General features: G+C 42.0%; 2 protein-coding genes across 2 annotated transcripts; both read right to left on the bottom strand.

Moving 5' to 3' along the window:
- Window positions 1-1,341: 1,341 nt before the first annotated feature.
- On the bottom strand, window positions 1,342-11,766 carry sec62 (SEC62 homolog, preprotein translocation factor). The gene is made up of 8 exons (XM_080034256.1): window positions 11,726-11,766; window positions 6,634-6,742; window positions 4,397-4,502; window positions 3,721-3,943; window positions 2,841-2,936; window positions 2,684-2,744; window positions 2,452-2,571; window positions 1,342-1,950 (listed from the first exon to the last, which is right to left on the bottom strand). The coding sequence occupies exons 1-8, from the start codon at window positions 11,759-11,761 to the stop codon at window positions 1,430-1,432; spliced, it is 1,272 nt and encodes a 423-aa protein (XP_079890382.1). The 5' UTR covers window positions 11,762-11,766; the 3' UTR covers window positions 1,342-1,429.
- Window positions 11,767-12,824: 1,058 nt separating this feature from the next.
- samd7 (sterile alpha motif domain containing 7) lies at window positions 12,825-21,032 on the bottom strand (the record flags this gene model as incomplete). Its single annotated transcript, XM_080034758.1, has 9 exons — window positions 21,006-21,032; window positions 16,179-16,293; window positions 15,767-15,890; window positions 15,411-15,535; window positions 15,220-15,298; window positions 13,951-14,621; window positions 13,726-13,841; window positions 13,522-13,632; window positions 12,825-13,061 (listed from the first exon to the last, which is right to left on the bottom strand). Exons 2-9 carry the CDS (start codon window positions 16,279-16,281, stop codon window positions 12,825-12,827), a joined length of 1,566 nt encoding a protein of 521 aa, XP_079890884.1. The 5' UTR covers window positions 16,282-16,293; window positions 21,006-21,032.
- Between the last annotated feature and the right edge of the window lie 249 nt (window positions 21,033-21,281).

Below are 21,281 nucleotides of genomic sequence, written 5' to 3'. Positions count from 1 at the left end.
CAGCATCTGGGACAGATGTGCATGGTTCCACAATAAGAAGAAAACTCAGTCAACATGGCTTTCATGGGATGGTTGCTGAAGAAGCCTCTGCTCTCAAAAAAGAACAAAACTGCTTGTCACAACTTTGCCAGAGAGCACCTGGAGATACCTGAAGTCTTATTCTGTGGACAGATTAGTCAAAAATTGAACTGTTTGGTCATAACCAAAACCGCCATGTTTGGGCAAAAACGCAATTCTGCCTACCACCTAGAGAACCTTCTCCCAAGTGAATAATGGTGGTTTCAAATTGTCTGCAAATCTCCAGGTGTAATGTTTGGGTTGGCTTTTACCTGAAAAATCACTTTTCTTGTGGCGCTTGAGGATATTTTTGAAGGAAGTCCACTTCTAGGCAGATGTTAAGTCACTCTTAAAGCTCTCCATTTGTAGATGATTTGCCTCACGGTGGACCGATTGAGCTCAAATTTTTTTTTATGAATTTATAACTGTCCCCAGACAAATGTGTAACATCAAAACTCTATTCCTGAGATCCTCTGAGATTTGTTTCCCTTTTAGCATGTCTGACCTGTATGGGTTCACTTTGGTGAGCCTAAACTGACCTGGTTTTATCTCTGTTTTATCTAGTGCCGCCCAATTTCTTTCCTAAAGATCTCTCATTACATTGGTCTATTTCATCAACCAATTTGGCCAACCTGATTGTGTTTACCTTGCTCGATTTAAGCAATGCAGCTCAGGGTTCACAAACTTTTGCACATACAACATTCGTCAAATAATTTGTTTTATCTGTTTTAACAATTGATTTCTGGAAAATAAAAATGTTGAATTGATAAACAAACATCTGTTATTTCATATAAAAAATACTGGTATTGATAAAAATGAATTAATAATGGTTAAAATAAATAAAATTCCAAAAGGCTCAAGGGGTTCACAAACTTTCGCACTTGACTGTAAATAAAAACAAGCTCAACTATAGAAATGAGAGACGAGAAAAAGAAATACAGACAAAGACAAAGACAGAGAAATGAAAACCCTCCATCAGGGCTGCTGTTGATCCGATGGGTTCGTTTGTTGTTGACGACTTCCTCAGGCAGGTTTTCATCTGAACATAAATAACATTTGGGTGGGAGGAATCACATCCACCATAAGGCGTTCTTATTTTTTTTTTATTATTAATTTTTTATTAAAGAATTTATTTTTCTCCCATTGTCGTAACCATTTGCTTCCCTCCCCCTCCCCATCGATGCGTCTTATCCCGGTTCTGGTCTATCGGTTAACTGTTCAGTTTGAAGATCTCAACAACAAGAGATTGTGGCCCCCCCCCCCCTCCCCCAACCCTAACCTTCGACTAGCAGGTCCTGGGATCACAGGTGGGAAGGACAGAATAAGAGAGAGAAAGAGAGAGAAGTAGAGGGTGATGGGATTTGTAAGAAGTTTATGTTTCAGCAGTCTGGGCTGTAGTTTCACTCTCTGCCCCTTCCTTCCTCTCTTGTGTCTCCTCCTCTTCCCCCTCTTCTTCCTCTTCCTCCTCTGTGTGCTGCTCCAGCTCTTCCCTGGTGATCATCTCAAAGTCGTTTCCGTTGCTGTGCTGCGAGCCCTCGTCTTCCCGCCGGTCGCTGTCTGTGTCCGAGTGGCGGTCCGTTCCCTCCACTTCCTTGCTCTCCTCTATCGGCGTGGTTTCCTTGCTCTCTTCCTCTTCCTCCTCCTCTTCCTCGTCGCCATCTTTCTTCTCGCTGTCCGACTTGTCTTCGCTGTCTTCTTTAGTGGAGCCGTTGTTGTCTTTGTCGTCCGTCTTGTCCGTGCCCTTCTTGCTGGAGCGCGGTCCCTTGTACTCGTGGGTGTAGAGCGGGCGGAACGAGTCGATGAAGCCCACGTCGGCCGTCAGGTTGGGTAGGAACCAGAAGTGATGGCGCCCGCCGGTCACCACCCAGATGAGCAGGAAGAGGATGCAGCGGGCTGATGGAGAGACAGAGAGAGGGGGGAAACCAACAGGGATTAGTTTTAAGATACAGTCAATTAAATATGTCTTCACTTTCTAACTTTAGGGCATTCAACCGTAACAATAAAACTTCTAACACTCCAAAAAGTTATTTGATCATTAATGCATATTTGTCCTGGATTTCTTTTGTATTTAAATGCACAGTAAGATTTTGGAGAATGCTTGTTGTCAAAATCACATTCGGTCAAAAACAGAGAATGTCTCCTCACGATCAACTACCTGACTGTACTGTGTGCCGAAGAAAAAACTGGTGTTCATACACAGCCAAGTCTCTGTAAACGGGTAGGTTAACAAAGGCTAGCAACATGCTTATTTAGCTGTGTATTAACATTAAGAGCACACAAAGTACGGACAGGTAGCGGATTGACAAGCATTCTACAGAAATGCTGACTCCACCTTTAATGGAAGTAGATACAAAAAAAAAGGTAAAATGTCTTGCAGGAACTTTTAGTACTTACCAACAGCAAGAAGCAATATGCTGGCCACAAAGCAGCCGGCTGCAACACTCAGATAGTAAACTCCTACACGCATCTCTGCCGGCCACAGTGGGAACAGAGTGGCTGCTATCACTGCAATGACTGAAAGACAGAACCACACAGACACACAATGTGAGATAAAACAGGTGTAACAGTAAGACATTAAGCTGCATTCAGTTCTTTTCAATATATGATTTTTCGCATAGTGACTCACCAAGGATCAGCCCCATAGCAAAGGTCTTGAAATGGACCGGGTCGTAAATCCACACGAACACCTGAAGAGGAGACATATTTTGTGTTAAGCCTTCACCTACAGTATATATACGTATGTAAGTATATTCTATATATGCTTATTCTCTGTGCACACTCACTTCATTTCCATCTAGAAACAGCTGATCCTCATGAGGCTCCAGTTTAAACTTCTTCTTCACCTCTTTCTTCTTCTTGGGGGTTCCAGGACTATCATCCTTTTTATGAAAACAAATGGAAACAAATGTTACAAATACAATCTGTATTTTATTTACAAATCACACAGTGGGACCTATGTAAACCAACAGAATATATTGGTTAGAGAGATCCACAACCATGAACTGGTACTCTATATTGTGCTATGAGTGGGGTTTTACATTAATGCAATTGATTGGTATTTTGATAAAACCATTTTTTTTTTCATTGCCAAGAAGATCAACACCATCTTCACGTTTGTATTGTGATATGAAACTACAGCAGTTGGCTAACTTAGCTTCGCCCAAACACCAGGAACTTCAACCACTTTGTATGAGACACACAAATCAATCAGATCAACTAAACCTTCTTTATGTTGTGCTTTTGAAATAATTATCATAAAAATATTAGATATAATCGTTGATTAACGGTAACACTTATTCAAACTGTAATTTGGTGTTAGAAACCTAACCTCTCAATATCCTTTCCGCGAATTTTCTTTCCATGCACTTTAAATTGGCAGTGTCATGGCAACACTAACCGCGCATCAAACAAACATACGAAGCTGAAACCTGTCAACTGTTCAACACTGACGGTGGCTCCGTTTCTGATGGATTCCACCGCCAAAACACGAAAAATAAACCTGATCAAGCTAATTTACAAGTGTGTATCACAGCATTTATGGCACCCCAATACATTTCTAATGGGAGAACGCTGTATCCATACATAATAACATCCAACCCTATCTTGTGAAACAGGTCTAATGTGACGGGTCATCATAGAGAGAGACAGTGTTGGTTCACGTACGCTCTTGTCTTTCTTGGTTTCAGCAACATCGGCATCTTTCTTCTTCTCTTTCTTCTTCTCCCCCTTTTTCTCCTCCTCTTTGCTGCTGTCCCCCTTGGCTTTCTCCTTCTCCTTCTCCTTCTCTTTGTCCTTGTCCTTCTCTTTGATGTCCTTCTTAATGTCTTTCTCAGGCTTTTTCTTCATCACTTTGAGAGCACGGTGGAAGAACTGCTTCTTCAGGAGTCTACAGAGGAAAGAGAATGATTTAGTTTAAATCCTTATGGTTTAAAAGGAGTGCAAAGACTCAGAGGTCACGTGAAGGATCCTATCTGAAAATGCAAATATTTAAGCTGTGCATTTGCAAGTTTCTTCATACTGGAAGCACGGTTATTCAAATTTAAGTGTCGTGCTTGTGGCACTGTATTCACAGTAGAGTAACAGAAACTCAATGAGCATCTTATATTATTATTATTACAATCGTTTCATTTTTACAAAAAAAAAAAAATTATTGTTTCCAATGTGACTACTTGATGGATGTATTTATCTTCTATGATAATCAACTGAATATCTAGGCATTCAAAGGCATCGCTTTTTATATCATTAGTTAAAGCCCTTTGCAACATTGACCATAATGACAGTGTACATCAAAAGCTTGCTTTTGGAATGACATCCTGCAGACAGACTGTTATTCATTTACCTGTTGCAGTAGTCCACTACAGACTCCCTAGTGGTGAACACAGCCTCCTCTCCCTTCTTAGCCTTGGCCCACTTGGAGTCCAGCAGACAGTCCACTGCCTTGGAGGCTAAATGGAGGGACACAAACAGCACATGTACAGACCAGGTAGCTACACAATGAGCTGAAACTCTATGTATTATAATTATCTCTGTCTCTTTCACATTTGAAATGATAGTGTAATACACATTTGTTCTAAAAACATTGATCATATCTGCTTTGAGAACTACAGAAACCTTTATATGTCAACACAGGTAATTGAAACTTGGACAATGGCTGCAGGCTACAGACACACAGCTGTGGATATATTCAAGTGCATTTACAAAGGTAAAACACACACAGTGAGGTCATGTGATGGTGATGGGGAGAATAAGCGGCCTCAGCAGCAGTCATACTATGTTCTACAAACAGCTACTGAGCAAACAACATGTCCCCAAAACTGACAAATGGAGTAAGCGCGAGAACAAGACAAATACACATACTGGCCCTCATTTATCAAACTTGCGTGGAAACTGGTGCAGATTCTGGCGCAAATACCTCCCTACGCCAGGTATCGCGTGGGATTTATCAAACAGTCGTATCTCGCCAATCTCGGCGTACGCCAGGCCATTATTGATAAATGTGGCGACTGAAAACAATCGTACCACGCCCCTATATTTTCTCAGTTTAGAGGCCTCGCCCAGAGGTTTTGCGACATGGATAAGCGCATTACGGCACAAAAGAGGAACTTATCTGAAGTAGAAATTGACAGAATAACAGCGAAAGTAGAAAAATAAAGAGTTTCCTTTCGGAGCATTTCAAGCGGCATCGAAGAACGACAGAAGGCAGCAGTTAGGAAGGAAATAACTGCTGCGGTCAACAGCGTTGGTGTTGACAACAAACGATCTCCAGCTGAGGATTTTGCATTTTAGGTTTACATAATGGCTATTGCTCAAATGCTATAAAACAGCCTATACAATTATATGTCGCCATGTCTTTGAATAGACGAAGAAAAAGTGGTCTGACTCAAAAATCGCCACTAAAAAAAGCGTGTTGCTGTTCTGAAATGCAACCAACTTGGCTGGGGATGCGGGCATAATATAAGTGGTAGAGGAGAAAAAGACGCACCAACTGTCCGATAATGGTCCCCATAAAAGAAATACACGTCTCCAGAATGATTCAAATGTATTGGCCCTTTTAGATAGCACTACTCAAAGGGGGTTTAACAACTAAAAATAACACATTTTGCGTTTTACTCATGACAGCATGCGCTTGGTCAGCCCGGCCGTCAGCTGCACAAGCCGACCCGGCAACGATCAGCTGTGAGAGCGCCCACTGTCCTGCTCCACCAGCAGATCGGAAAAACGTGCCGGTTAACGGTGGAAATAAATCGCTCGCTTAAGCGATCAATGACACATTAAAAGAGGAATTAACATCTAAAAAGTGCGTCAAATAAATAAAATGTTCAGCTGAATGTTGTGCCGTGTATTTTTTATCAGAAAGAGCAGTGTAGGCCTACTACATATCTAATACTTAGGCTAACATTTTGAATGAATGCAGCCCCCGTGCCTCAGTGTCCCCCCAGCTGCTCCAGACGGAGACAACTGCCCGCAGCGCTCCTAAGTGGCCGGTGTGTGCACTATTGAATCAGTGCTCCTACTCAGTTGCACACCATAAACTGCACATTTTTAAGTGATTAATATCTTTATTTCGGTCTGAGCAAACACTGCATTTGTATTATCTTCTAATAATTGTCCAACAAAGTAATCGGCTACCCGGCACAGCCTGCACTGCGAGTCCATGCTGTTTACTAACTTGCGTACACGAGCTGAGAGCTGGCGTGGGATTTGAGCGTATCCTACGCTCACGTCCATATTGATAAATGCCGAGGTTTGCGTGGAAATGTACGTACACCCAAATTTCTGGTCTACGGAAGGTTGATAAATGAGGGCCACTGAGTGGGAGGATCAGGTCAGAATATGGGGACTGCGGCTGAAACGTTTGCTCAGGATTTTGATAACTTTTCAAAACCATGGCATATAGTTGAACAAAAAAATATAAAAATGTGGAAAAACAACAGTTCACTGGTCTATCTAAACTGTGTGTGTGAAAGCAAACAGCAGCAGGGTTTGACGGTCATCCGCTGGAAAACACTCATATTGCTGTCTGTGTGTGTGTGTGTGTGTGTGTGGAGCGTTTTGGCTCGGGGGCTGAGCACTCACCAATGAAGTAGTCGACCCGGTGGCCCATCATGTTGGTGGACTTGGTGGGACAGTTGAATCGGAGATACTTTGCCACCGCCTTCTCCTCCTTGGTGGGCTCGCTCACCTCCTGCAGGGGGCGCGCACACACACACACACACACACACACACACACACACACACACACACACACACACACACACACACACACACACACACACACACACACACACACACACACACACACACACACACACACACACACACACACACACACACACACACACACACACACACACACACACACACACACACACACCACACTTGGTAAAGATGTTTAAATCAAAGCTTGAATAACTGACTTATGAAATAGTCAATGTTGACCTTAAAGCGGCAACGAGTAACATTTAAATATCTTTTAAACAGCCTCATGTTTCCTCTCATAATCATAAATTACCTTTAATAGCAAACGAGACCATCAGTGCAAAGAAAGACGTTTTTATATAGTTTTTATTACTGCATTTGATCTGGTCGTACACCCAGTCCGATTTTCGGTTCACGCGTGCATGCTCTATGGTCACATATCCGCATTGGTCACAGATTTCAGTGTGGCGCAGCAACGTGAATTGAGAAGCCTATGGCTCCAGGTGAGGGAAGGGGAGCGGGAGCCTTGTTTGAGACAGTTGTTTGTAGTCATAATGACTGATAACGGGGCTGAACCATCAAAGAAAAAAAAAGAAAATGCAATGAAGAAAAAGCTAAAAGGGAGAGTGATAGGCGGGCGGGAGGGCGTTGCCAAGCAACGTATACACAATTTCACGGAGCGAACCTAGACTGCAGTGTTTACTCCTAAATGAATGAGCGGTAGCCTACTAAAACACAGTTTACTTTGCCTCACCAGCATCATTAGGGCCCTATGATTTCCGCGATAACGAAAACGCGGACGGAATCACGGAATCGGGCAATAAAAACGGAATCTGCTTGTTAACACGGAATGTCACGGAATTCGCCATTATTTTGGTGAAATTCAATTTCCAAGGCAAAGGGAAACAACACGGTTAAAACTAAAGCGGAACTAGGGAGGAATTATGGTTTGGCGACATCTAAAGACCAAACTACTGCCGTGAAAAGTAGAGCCTGGCTGCAGTAACGGTAATGTAACACACGGCGCCAAAACCCTTTCACAAATCTGTCTATTCAATGTTTACTTATTGATTTATCCATATACGTAACTCTGGCATGTACATAACTTAACTTATTGTTAATAATATGGTCTGTTTATACATTCGGCATATGATTAAAGCATCTAAAAGGCACGTAATCATGTTAAACGTTTACTGTTATAAGTTATTAATGCCACTCGCTCCCGCAGATACACAGCACAGGGAGGTCTTATATTCAGCCATTGCTAAAGGGAGTGTTGTATTATGGAACGGCCGCTTCGGTACGAAATTCCAGTCTCAACAATGTTTCCTACACGCAATTATAACTAGCGTCTACAGCCCGTTGTTTTCATGTAGTGTAACCTACCTGTAGTGTTACATTATTCAGCTGTTGCCGTGATGTCGGCTAACGCTGATGCTAATGATAACTAGCTCTCTGTCGCACAATAGACTGTAGGTTGGTGTTGCAGCCCGCTGTTGGGTGAAGGGCTGTCCCACAGGTAAAAGCCATGGACTTATAAAGCCTGTCCAATATTCACTCTAGTCCAGCTTCTTGAAAAGTTTATAAGGACTTTATTATTTATGTAAAAAAAAATATTTAATGCTTCACTTGAAGCACACAATGAATGACTTTATTTTCTTATATAGCCTAGCTACCCAACAAATCTGTTTTTTAGTTTTTTTTAAGCACTAAAAACAGTGCAATGTTGTGATGTATTTTAAATTGAGCCTTATATCTGATTAAATTGTTAGAATATTATTTGTTCGCAATAATTAGACACTCGTTCTGATGACGAAATGAGTGTTAATTGTAAAAAAACGGAAATCATGAGATTAAAACGGAAAAAACGGAATTTGTGAAAAAATAAAACGGAATTTGGAAAAAAATAAAACGGATTTCATAGGGCCCTACATCATCAGATGACCATTATTCATCTGAAATAGTCATTATTTACAACATAAACACATTACCTCATCGTGATCCATAGACTACTAACTAACTGCCATCTCACGGACACGGACTCGTTCAGCTACGTGAGAGGTGACAATGCATCAACTCATTGCAATCAGGTGTGTGTTTAGCACTTACTGGCATTAGTTGATGCTGTGTCACTAACCACTCTCTGGAAGCCGAAAAGAGTCCGGTGCCCTCACACTTTCAACACACGGACACGCACCATATTGCTTCCTGATTATTTGAATCTTGCTCTCCCCGCACGAGCTAGAAAACAGCTGGCGTCGTAAAAATACTACCGCTTTTGTTCAAAGGTGTCGCCAACGTGCCGACTTACTCGTAGTAGCTTTAATTTACTTATAAAGCAAATTTCAAAATATTGTATGAATTACTATTAAACTGTTGTAGAATAGCCGCAATGGCCAATGACATTACCAGAAATGTCTATTCTACCAATCGGATCAAAGATGTGGAAAAATAAATGCATTTGTGTATTAAAAATACAATAATGATAAAGCAGTACCCGTAAAACAAAATTCTGCACATTACCTCAGTTCACAACTGATATTTTCTCAATCAATACAACACCACAACTTCCAAAGTTTCATTTCCATGATCATATTGAAAAGGAGTTATGAGTGGCTGAGTAGAAGCTTGCAAAGTGTATAATAAAGTGTCTCTACCTCTAGAGACAGCATAATTTCCTGTGAAATTTGCAAATCCAGTTTCTCAGCATGACGAAGAAGTTCATTTGGAGCAGATAACAGAAAAAGTGGCCAACTCTTCATCGACCTTTCTCACAACATCTGCCAGCAGCACTGAAGCCCATGCCAACACCGCGGGCAGCACGGCATCAACACAATCACATTCACTGCTGCTTTATTCAGGCCGGCAACACAAGGGAGAGCAGGCCGTCAAACAAGCCTTTGTTTAAAGAAGCAGGTAGGTGGTCACACAGCTCAGTTACTGGAGACCCCAACCTGGAAAGCCCCCCTGTCTGTCACCATGTCTATATGAGCTACCTGGAGTGATCATATGAGGGAAAAGCTGCTCTGCTGCTCCAAGTGAGCAACCTCTCTGCCATAGCAAGTGAAGACTGAGGCTGCAATCCAATACCCATACTTCCCTGCTATTTAGTATGGTAGAAAAGGAATGAATGTCCCAATTCTTGTGGTCAGATTGCAGCATGCTGAAATATACCCAGATGCATTACAAGATCCGGTTATCATTTTTTAGTGGAAATCATATTTTTTTGCGGATTCTGACCCACAATCCACTGTGTAGTGGGAGTTACGTCACATCGACTGAGCCTCCGAGTGAAAACAACCAGCAATGCGATGCATTTATAAGCAAGAGGCTAGTTCAAGGTGTAATCCTATGATGAAATAGGTAACAGTATGTAGCAATTGTATGCCTAGTCTACTACTGCATGCAAACTAGATACTTTTTGTGGTCAACTGTAGTATGTAGAATTAAGTATGAGTATGCGATTTGGAACACAGGATGAGGGCTGGGGCTCCACAAAAAGACCAAAGTCCTAGTCCTTTAAAATGTACGTCCATGTTTTCACCAGATATGTATCACATTGCAACCCTTGAACGCTGTAAAGCACAGTGGGAAACTGCACATGAACGATCAGGAGTAGTCATGTAAAATAAAAGTACATAACTGTTGTGTAATGCAGGATACTGAAGAACTGATAGAGGAAATAACGTTTTGTTTTGCAACTGAACTCAAACATGCAAAATAACTGTTTGCGATAGTTATTAGGAACAACTATCGCAAACTAATGCAACAACAACACTGCAATAAATCATTCTTACATGAAGGTAATGAAGGTGCAACAGAAGTGTTGTTGAGTTATGTTTATAGTCATTTTCTAAGCTACAATCTTTAGTGCTGCTGACCTGTGTTGCGCTTTCCTAACATCTGTTTTTAATATGTATTAGTACTGTGTCAAAACACCTTACCACACTAACTGTATGCAGTATTTATTATAATAATCTTTAAAGTCTGTTTTGCAACTAGAACAGATTTTTTTTTCTACCTACAGGGAATTATACATGGCAACTTCCAAAAAAACAAACAGCTGACATGTTTATTGTATTTCATTTTTTTCCAGATCTGCATGATCAAGAATTTCTAAATTGCATCACCAGAAAAAAGAATAATAACAATTTATGAAACCGGACTCCCCAAGGCTTAGCTTTTGTAAGACTTTTGGAAGATTGGTTTAATTCCAATTGATTGCAGCTTTACTTTTAGATTGATGAATTCAATGCCTCGTAGACTTTTTCAGGATCTGTAGGTAGGAAACCAGTGAAAAGTGGGCATATTTATATCTTGTTCTTTTTTTTCTGACTATCACTGTCTGGCTCTGATGGCACAAACAGATCAGAGATGTGTATGTGTTTTTTAACATTTAGATAGCCTATATGTTGGCTGCCTGAACCCACTCTAAAACTGTTGCATTGTGTAATCTCGATGCTGCAGAGTTTAAAGCCCTTACATTGCCTATGCTGCTTACATGCACAGAGAGCAACATTATGTAGCAATGTGCGGCATTCTTAATAAAAAATTCTTGCAGACTGCTTCACGTTATGTAAACACGGTCTGCTGAGAGCTGACGCAGCTTAGCCATTAAACGTTTGCAACCACTTCAATATGAATACAAACGGCTGAATATGGAGATAGCGCTTTGCATACAGTTTACTTTATCAAAGTTTGGACGTGAGGACCAGAGCGTTAGTGCTACTGGTGGACAGGGTAAGTTGCTCGGAAATCTTCTCAAAACACAAATACTAACATTTGTTTTCGCTAATGCTAAGCTACCGTTAGCCATCATCTGGCTTCATCTGCTGCCTGTTAACGGCTCCTCGAGAGGAGGCTGCTTTGGACAAACGAACGTCAAGAAGTCGTAAAACAGCGACGTAATGTTATATTAAGTCCTTAAATTTGCATGGGCTGTAATTCGTTATGAATTGAGAGGTGTTACCTGGATCCGTTTCTTGTGCTTCCTGCGCTCCGCCATGATCCTCCAACTCAGCTCCCCTGACGTGCGCGAGGCTGCGCACGGCACGCGCATGGAGTGTTAAGTATCGCGAGACTAACCCATTTACGGTTAGTGAAAAAAGGAAGAAGGTAATATATTCATAAATAGACCAAACAATCTCACTCTTGGTAACGCTTTTACAACATTATGATGTTTTATAAATATAGTGTCTGTTAAAATAGTACAAAGTCTCATTTTTCAACCAGATTGGATAGAGATAGATAGACTGATAGATAGCATGCCTAGATAGAGAGATGGAAGGACAGATAAATAGCCTAGAAAGATTTATATAGATTACCTCATTTATTCCATACCCCGACAGACAGACAGTGCTGCAGGTTCCATGTAGAAAAAACACTTTATTTACATTCCAACAAAAGCAACAGGAAGATAGGTATCAAACATCCAAGTCCAACACTTAATTGTTCAGATTATAAAACCATGCTCATATGGTAATATTCCTATTATCTATAGCCTATATTAAAAATGCTTAGGTCATACATTTGGTTGACCAAGTGTCTGTGTTATGGTGTCCATTTCCCTGTGCCCATGGGAGAAACCAACATAACGTTTGTTTTGATCCAATAACTCAACTGAAATGAATTTAAAAAAGAAACTGCATTGTGTATCAAGTTAACCTGGTACCTGCTATAGCTGACACACATTTTCAACCCATTGATTTTTAGTGTAGGTCTACTTGGTCCTAATGCAAGCATACTGGAGAAATGACACTTAGCAGCAAGTAAGTAGGTAACTTTAAAGCCTAGAGCTGGGGGCCTCCAATAAAAAGAAAATTAAATTGTATCATAACTCCAAAAAATCCACATCCTTTTCACTCCAAGCACTGTTGTTTAAAAAAATATATGAACATACTGTATATGTGTAAAATACAAATATTTAGCCAGGGCCTAGTAGGCTATGTGAAACTGCATTAAATGCCCGAAAGATAAAAAAACATCTTCATCCATTGTGTAAACAGATCCACCACTGTGGCAGCAGGAGTTCTTATTAAGTTTGCATGTGTCCACAGTGTCAGCGCTGATCAGACCGTCTCACTGCTGGCGGACGGAGGTGAGTTGTTTTCTGCCTCGTGAAGGTGTTCTGTGGACTTGAGCACGTCGGCGTCTCTGGGACTCGCCATCATCTCCTCGCTGTTGCAGTGAACGGGCGAGCCGATCTCCGGTGAGCGTTCCCCGGGCTTCTCTGGAGCGGCCTGCAGGGCGGCGCTGGAGAGGGGCAGGTTCATCATGTACAACACGTTGCCCATGCGCCGGGACACCTGTGGAGGAGAAAGAGGACAAGATGAAACACATTAGATCAGACAGATTGTATAGTTGCTGCAGAGGGCGGTCCAAAATATAGAGCAAAGCAGTGCAATCAGTGTAATGTTCTTGCACAAGCCTGTATTTGTTCTTTATTTATAGGCTACTTAAAGTGGCTACAAGGAACTTTCAATTTGTGCTCATCTAGCGGCCCCTATGGACAAAAGCGGTAATGCTTTTACAAAGCCACCTGTTGCTTATCTGCTAGCGTATCTGGACAAACTTTATAGAAATAGCATTATTTGCACTGGTCTCATTTGCTGATGAAGGCTAATTTATGATCGTCAGATGTTTTTGCTTTTACTATTCTGTTTACCCTGCATCCACATCTATTACATGTTAAAGGCTTTTTTTTTCAAACTGTTTTTCTTTATAGGGATCAAGCCTTGATATTTTTTCAGTCAGTGTGTCCTATACCTGTGAGCGGATCTTCAGAGCTGGTCCCAACTTCAGCCCCAGTGTGTCCAGTAGATGCTCCTCTGACAGGAGGGGCAGCGTCTCCCCGTCGATCATATGGTCTTTGAACGTCTGCAGAGTGAAATCACATCAACGTTAGACATGACAAAGACACAACAGGGAGAGAAGGAAGAAGAGCAGTAGCAGAAAACTAAAGGAACCAACCTGAGCGTATTCTGAACATGTCGGTATACTGTTGATAAAGTTGTAAACGTCGTTCACTGTCCACTTCCTTACGTCTTCAGACACCTCGTCACCGTTTAGAAAAAGATTTTGTGGACCTGGGGAAAATAATGACATATCATTGCATACGATGTAACATACACTCAAAATGTGATTTGCTAAACGAACATATAATAATCTGTCTTCAACTTCTTATCACAAACCCACCAGGAGGAAGGAATCCATTTCCTGGGACGGGGAACATGTAAGGCATGCCTGTGGGCACTCCACCAGCCGAGGGATACATGAATTTGTCCTGGAAAACCGAACATTGGCTGGACATGTCTTTATCGTTTGCGCCGCTGTTGGCCACGTCCGAGCAGCCATCCCCACTGTTCACACAGGCTTTACGCTCCCCCTCTTTGTAGTTCTTCCTGCTTCCTGTGGCGAGCTCTGAGTCTATTTTGGCCTGATGATGATGCGTCTTGCTGGCGGTGCACTCCTCGCCCATGTCCCCCTTGGGCTCCATCTCCTTCTCCTCCCCTGATGTGGCCCCTGGGCTCTGCTCCACACTCTTATCTTCAGTGTGGCCCTTCAGGTTGGAGACATGACTCTCTAACATCTTGTGTTGGATGGGCCTCCTGCCGGCCCTGCGTCCCCTCTCTCGGTGCAATGTGCCCATATGTGGATAGGGGCTGGCCGACATGAGCATGCTGTTGGAGTGCAGTTCGTCCAGAGTGGGGCGGTGCACGAAGATGTCGTGGCCGTCCGACATGCGCTGACGAGCCCTGAAGGCCATGGGGTTGGAAGGGTATGACATGGGATTTTCCATTCCCATCAGCCCCTTCTGATGGGCGTTCTCCAGCTCCTTCTGATGCAAGATGGCGTTCATCTCCATCCTGAACAGGAGCAGCAAAAACAAAATTGCAAATAAAAGACATGTTGGAACCGAGTTATCACTGAGGGCTGTAACGATACATCGGATTCGGTTTAGATTGATACGTCAAGTAATTGGCGAAAGATCAAACTGCATGGATGCAAAGCCCAAACATAGAGGCATATCGCCGTCCTTACTTTAATATATGCTTTCATTTTGACAATCTCACTGCATGTCTATGTGTTACACTATTTCCACTAAAAGAAGGGATTGTTTTTTATTTAAATATCTGGAAGAGCTCAGAAATAAAATGGATAAATCTTATTTTATATTTTTTGGTGAGTGGATATAACTGTAACGGGATGTGTTAAATGATATCTCATATTGATCACAGACACCTGAATCTAATCAAATCAAAGTAGTATGGAGACAGCCTGGCTTTGTTATATCAGCAAATATCATATCGTTGTCCAATGAATCGATAAAATATCTCATTGTGAAAAAAACTGTGATTTACATCCCTAATTATCACACATTATGCATGAAATGCCTCCATTTTATTCAGCTAAATGTGATGCAGACCTGCTGTAGGTGGAGAGTGTCACACAGCATACACATACCTGGCTATATTTTGCTTGTGGATGAGCTCCTGTCGCCGGGCAACAGTTTCCATGGGCTCAGAGGGCATGAAGCCATAGCCTATTGAAAGAAAGAAAAATGAATAGATGTTCTGTATCAGCTCATTCCCATTCCTTAAAGACAGGATTGGTATTCTCTCAGGCGTTATGAATGTGCTCTGGGCTGTGCTCACCTGCTCCGGGGAAACCTCTCCCAGGCATGACGTTGGCGTGCTGAGGTAGAGGTGGACCCAGGTGAGACCCCATGTGCATCTGCCTGCCGTCGGAAGCTACCATCTCAGAGGGGGGAACCATGTCCCTGATGACAGAAAATGAATTGAGATGGTGAAATAATTGCAGAAGGAAAATAAGCTGCTTGTATGGTATTTCATTAATGATGAAGACTATAGTTTGGTCTCAGTAAAAACAGTTTTACCATGCAAAAAAGACAGGCAAGTAGCCATGTCTTCTTCTTTACTTATTCATATGTAACTGACGATTGCCAAGGGTGCCCTTTACCAAAAAGCAAAGAGTGAATTCAGTTACACACCTCTCCATGAAGCGAGGTTCGAACTGTGTCGGGACCCCCTGTAACCTCTGCTGCCCCTGGGCCAGGATCTGCGGCGCCATGGCCATCTGGTTCCTCATTATCATCTCTTGCCTCTGCCTCATCTCTGCAAGAGAAGGAAAAAACCACCTACAGGTCAACGGAAAGCCGGTTTAGCCACAAAAACCTGGCGTCATGGGCTGACTGTGAAAACTGGAGAGTGCAGCGGGTCACAACCAAAGACTATACAAGGTCACAACCCACTCAAATAAATTCATGGCGGACAAGGTCACAAAGTTGGTTTAGCCTGTTCGGAGCTCCACATCGGGAACACATTCAGACAATTTAGAGGAAGTTCTGTTCCTATTCTCAAGTGAAATATTATAATTTTTTTGGACACCCTATCACTCCTCACCTCCGGCAGACATCCCATTGACCATGCGGTACCAGTGCTTCTCATCCAAAGCCCCTTGTTCTCCCATCGCTGTCATCTTCCTCAGCTGCTCCCGTGGGGTCATGACACACGTGACCTCTGACCTCCACGCAAATGCTGTGGAAGTTCAAGTTCAAAATGAGGATCAAAACATGAGGCGTGTGAGCTACTTCAACAAACAGGTTACTATCATATGTCAGGATATGTTTCAGCTTAGAGGTAATAATGAATACATGATTGAACTTGGTTAGATGGATCTGAACATTTTGTGATTAGTCATTACTGCCACTAGGGGACAGCACATCTCCATACATTAAAGAGCTGTTGAGTTTGAGCTCAATAGTAATTTTTATAAAAAAGGAATTTGGCAAAAATAGGCTACTGATAAGGAAACAAAGACATTTTGGTTCACATAGAAAAGGAAACACATTTTATTCTACTTATTAAACTTGATTTTAACAGCACTGAGGATCGTTTTATTGTTGGCGAAACCAGCAAGAAATGTGCCTTTATAGGAGGATTATGCTTGTATTTGCAAGTACACTTGGTTTGTAAGTATAGTAATTAAAGCACGTAGGCCTACTCTCGTAATGGCAGCATTGTTCTTGGCTGAGCCGGCAGCTTGTGTACACCATTGCAATCGACTTAAACACCTCTTAATTAGCCTTCTGTGCTGAAAAAATCCCATTACCAAATATGATACTGTAAACGACAATAATCTAATTCTGCTAATCCAGGACCACGGTGCAATGTGCTGATGGATGGATCTGAATGTCTGCTGCACAAACGTTCCCTATCCACTTCTTCATGAGATATAGCTTTATATCGAACATAAGTATCCGTATTTGATTGATATATTTGTCAGTGTGTGTGGACAGGTGCAAACTGTGCACATGTCCTCCCCCCATAGACAAATGCCGCCATAAGACTTGCCCAGAGGCCTTGTGCATTATCCACAGTCCCTCAAGTTCCCCTCTGAAGCCCATCTAATCTGAGGGCTGTAATCCCCTTATTAGTCCTGCAACAGTCTGCTAGCTGCATCTGGTGACCTGCCAGCAGACTGCCTCGCTGGCCCGTCCAACCCCCCATCCCCACCTACCTACCCAAGGCCCTGCCACCCCCAGGATCCAATTAGCTAAGTCCTGGCTATACAGCACTTTAAAGGGATGTGTTGGAGGTAATCCGCACGTTTAGAGTTTAACCCTCAGCAAACCTTGCCTGTAAGCATCCCGGACAATACACCCTAAATGCTAAGCCTATTAGCCACCATCAGCTTCCAGGATGTCCTAAAATCACCTTGGGGATAAATCTGGGGATGCAATCGGTTTATGTGCAGCTATGTGGTGTGAACACGCACACCGTGCCTCCACCTACTTCTCTGCCATAACAGCTAGCATCAGCAAATGAGGAAGAACGTGTTTCAAATTTTTTTTTTTCTTTTACGGCTGGATAATTCCCAAGTGGGAAACTAAGCTCTGAGCCTTTGGGGGCCTTGTGTTATGTATTATCGCCTTCACATTCTCTTAACTGTGAATTGATGCTTTACACTTTTTTGTGAGATACAGAGTGTAAACTGCCTGCATTTCAAGATGATAAGACTTTGTTAGTGTTGTAATGTGAGTGGATGAAAAGTTTACATAGTTTGATTGAAGCTTGAAAGAGAAATAATGAAAATGTAAGCTAAAAAATATATCCAGTATGTTTGATCCCTGAGCATAGAAAGAAACAGACCAAAAAATAACACACACTGTGACAGGCTGTTGCCTCAGGACAACAGGGGCCTGTGTTAGCAGCAGATTGTGCCTTGCGTTTATTAGCGTTGCGTTAGAGTCACAGAGCTACGCCTCCAGTTTTCCCAAAAAATGTATACTCTGCGATCATTGAAAAACACTTATGAATCTCCAGTGGCTCTGCTTACCATCTGGATGGAAATGAATATAAAAATTCAGTCTGTTGCACGATAAAGTTGTGACTGTAAAAGCAAAATATTGATGTTTCTTTTTATATGAAAACATTTGACATTGTAAAGAAACATCAATAATGTTAACTTGGTTAACTTTACGACAACAGAACCTGCATTAATTATTTTTGAGTCAGTTTAAATGCTTAGCTCGGTGGGTCCAATATAATGATGATTCAGGACAGGCCCAAAGTGGGGATACGATTGTGGAAATGTGGAAGAGAACCTTTGTGAGGCCTGTTGGATCCAAGCTTACACTTTGACTATAGGATTTGTTTTAACACTCTTCAGTAAAGTTGTAGCCAGACACTTGATCGAACCCGACCTCACTCAAACTACTTCGGTTGCTGTGGAAACCTCCCATGGAAAAATACGAGTGGCTTTTCAGACTTTTATTGAGATAAACGCTTGACACAGGTGTTTTGCTCCAAGAGAAAACTATGGTCATATTTCCCCCCAACGAGCCGAGGCCACGTCGCAGCTGCCAAATCCGAGGATTGGGCTCCTTGGATTTTCTGTTGCTTGGTTAATCTCATTACAAGAATGAATTAAAGGGAAAAATTGCTGACGACTTAGATGGAGCCCTGAGGAGGTCATATCAGACAAGACAGAAGTGTTGTCTCGTCCCTCCTAATCCGTCCTCACACAACGAACACATGCTAAAGACACGTATAAATTCGGCTAGTTGCATGAAGCACATTAGGTCTGTAATGAGCTGCAGGTAGCATTGATTTAAGAATTACCCTGTGGTGTCAGGAGCTCACATGACACAGTAATGATAAAGACATTGGTTGACATTTATATAAAATCTAATATAAATGTAAATCAAATAAATATACTGTACAACATAGACACAAATCTATGCAACTTATTAGAACATGATAATAATAATAATTGTTGGCATTATTTTCATGTTGTTGGAGACACTGGGCTAATTGTGAGGTTAATTATTCAGATCAAGGTTGTTCTTCTAATCGCATTGGCCCTCAGATTAATCACTTATTGAGGGATCAGATTGCTTTTATTCAGTTTAGTGCTTACATTATGCATGACAGGATCTTACATTTGAAAGTTTTGAACTTTTATATGATAAACTGTGACACAAATATTTAGCTTAATTTTTTTTTAATCAAATTTTTATCTGTTAAAGCTTTTGTTTAGGGGAGATTTTCTGTATCCAAACCACGAGTCTAAGGACAGAGGGTGTCATATGTTGTACAAATTGTTAAGTCCCAATTAGAAATCTGTGATTTATTTATGTTGGGCTATATGTATAGAAATAAAATGATTTGATCACATACAAAAGCATCAGAGACCTATATTGAATTAACTAGCTAGGTTTTGCGCATTTACAAGAAAAACTGCAAAGTAAATTTGAAATACAAGAACTTAAATGCAACCCAAAAAACTCTGATGCAGAGAGACTCATGAAGTAATAATAGAAGAGGGAGTTTAAATTGTCTTACCTTGAAGTTCACACCACAGAGCAGAGATTGGAACTAGTTTTTCCCCTAAAATTTTTATAAAAAGTCAAAAATGTGAGAAAAAAAACTTTGGACAGCTCTTAGACAGCCTCTGTACTGTCCCTCTGTCACTTCTAAATGAAGGGCCTCACACACCAACCAGCCAAATGGTCTGTCTGTGTGCGCTGTCTGCTGCCAGCCAACTGCCTTAACTAAAAAAGACCTTTTAAATACCGATTCACTTCATCTCCATTATCTCCTGCGGTAAGCCCTCCCTGTCCTTACATCACTATGATCTCCCATCCAACTGCTCGCCGCACCTTGCAAGTGATGTGTAATTACTGTAGCAGCACTGGACCTAAGCATGGGGTGCTAAACCTCTTTCAACGTTTACCTCACTAATCCCTTGTTAGCACTTTAGACCATAGTTAAGACACCTAAACGCTTAGCTTCTTTTTCCAGTGGCAAAATGGCCAACCCCTCCTTAACTGCTCTGTGGACACACGCAGAGAAGCTCCATGATGCTGCTTGCAGACTTATAAACAATTCAACAGGATCAGCCTTGTTTTTGTTTCTTCCCTTCACATGTCTAGTTTGGGGTGTCAAGAGGTTTTTTGGACTCCCCGGGGTGCCAGAAGGTTGACCCAAAACATGCTTGGTGGTAATTTGCTGGAAATCCGACTAAATGTTGGCCGGATCATCCTCTCAGACCTCCTAATCTGACAGTTTGTGCACACCAACCGCTTACAACAGCATGCAGGCTTCTTTTGAACGATATATATTTTTATGTAATGCCTGGTGAGCAGAAAGGTGCCACACAATCGGTCTGTGGGCTGAGTGGGGATTTTGGCAAACAGCAGACATGATATGTATTGAGTGTGATCATAGTGTGATGTTTGTATCACCTTCTACAGTCTGCAGGAGCTCCTGGACATTGGAGTGGACCTATGAGGTCAGTTCACTCACACAACTAATGAAGTCTAATGCAACAGTCCTGCAATTTAACCAGGTGTTGATTCTACTCTGTGATAATGTTGTAGTTTGTAGGCAATGAGTTAGGTCAAATCAGACTGCATTAAGCTAATACATTGGTAGGATGGCCTAGACTAGAGGAAAGAGCGGCTCACCATTAATCTTGAGGTCACTGGTTCGATCCCCAGCACCAGAATGGATGGTGTAAAACTAGTGTTGGCTGGTATGGTGCTGTGTGTGGTATGTAAATGTAAAAAGACAATTTGATTAAGTTCACAGTTACATTTTTAGAAACTATGAACTTGTTGCGATTGTTGATCAAACACAAATGCCCACCCAGCAGCAGCAGGTCACTGGAGAATGACCTGTCATTAAATTATAGGACCGATGGTCTGTGGCAGTGTGTTGGTTCACACACACACACACTCACACGCACACACACACACACGCACGCACGCACGCGCGCACACACACACACACACACACCTGTGCTGGATCTGGACTATGAATTAGAATCCAGCTGCAGGATGCCACTCCTGGCCTGCTGAGAGGAAGGGTATGAGGCTGATGCGAATACCTGATTGAGTCTACAAACTCAGTTGAACCAGGTTGGTTGGGAAAGAATTGAGAATCATTCATCTGTAGTTTCCTACAGCCTATGTATGCTGATTTAGATATATCTGTCATGAA

This window comes from Ammodytes marinus (genome assembly GCF_949987685.1).
Source record: "Ammodytes marinus genome assembly, chromosome: 9".
NCBI lineage: Eukaryota > Metazoa > Chordata > Actinopteri > Uranoscopiformes > Ammodytidae > Ammodytes > Ammodytes marinus.
Note: the sequence above shows the minus strand (reverse complement) of the source record. Positions and strands in the feature narration are given on the sequence as shown.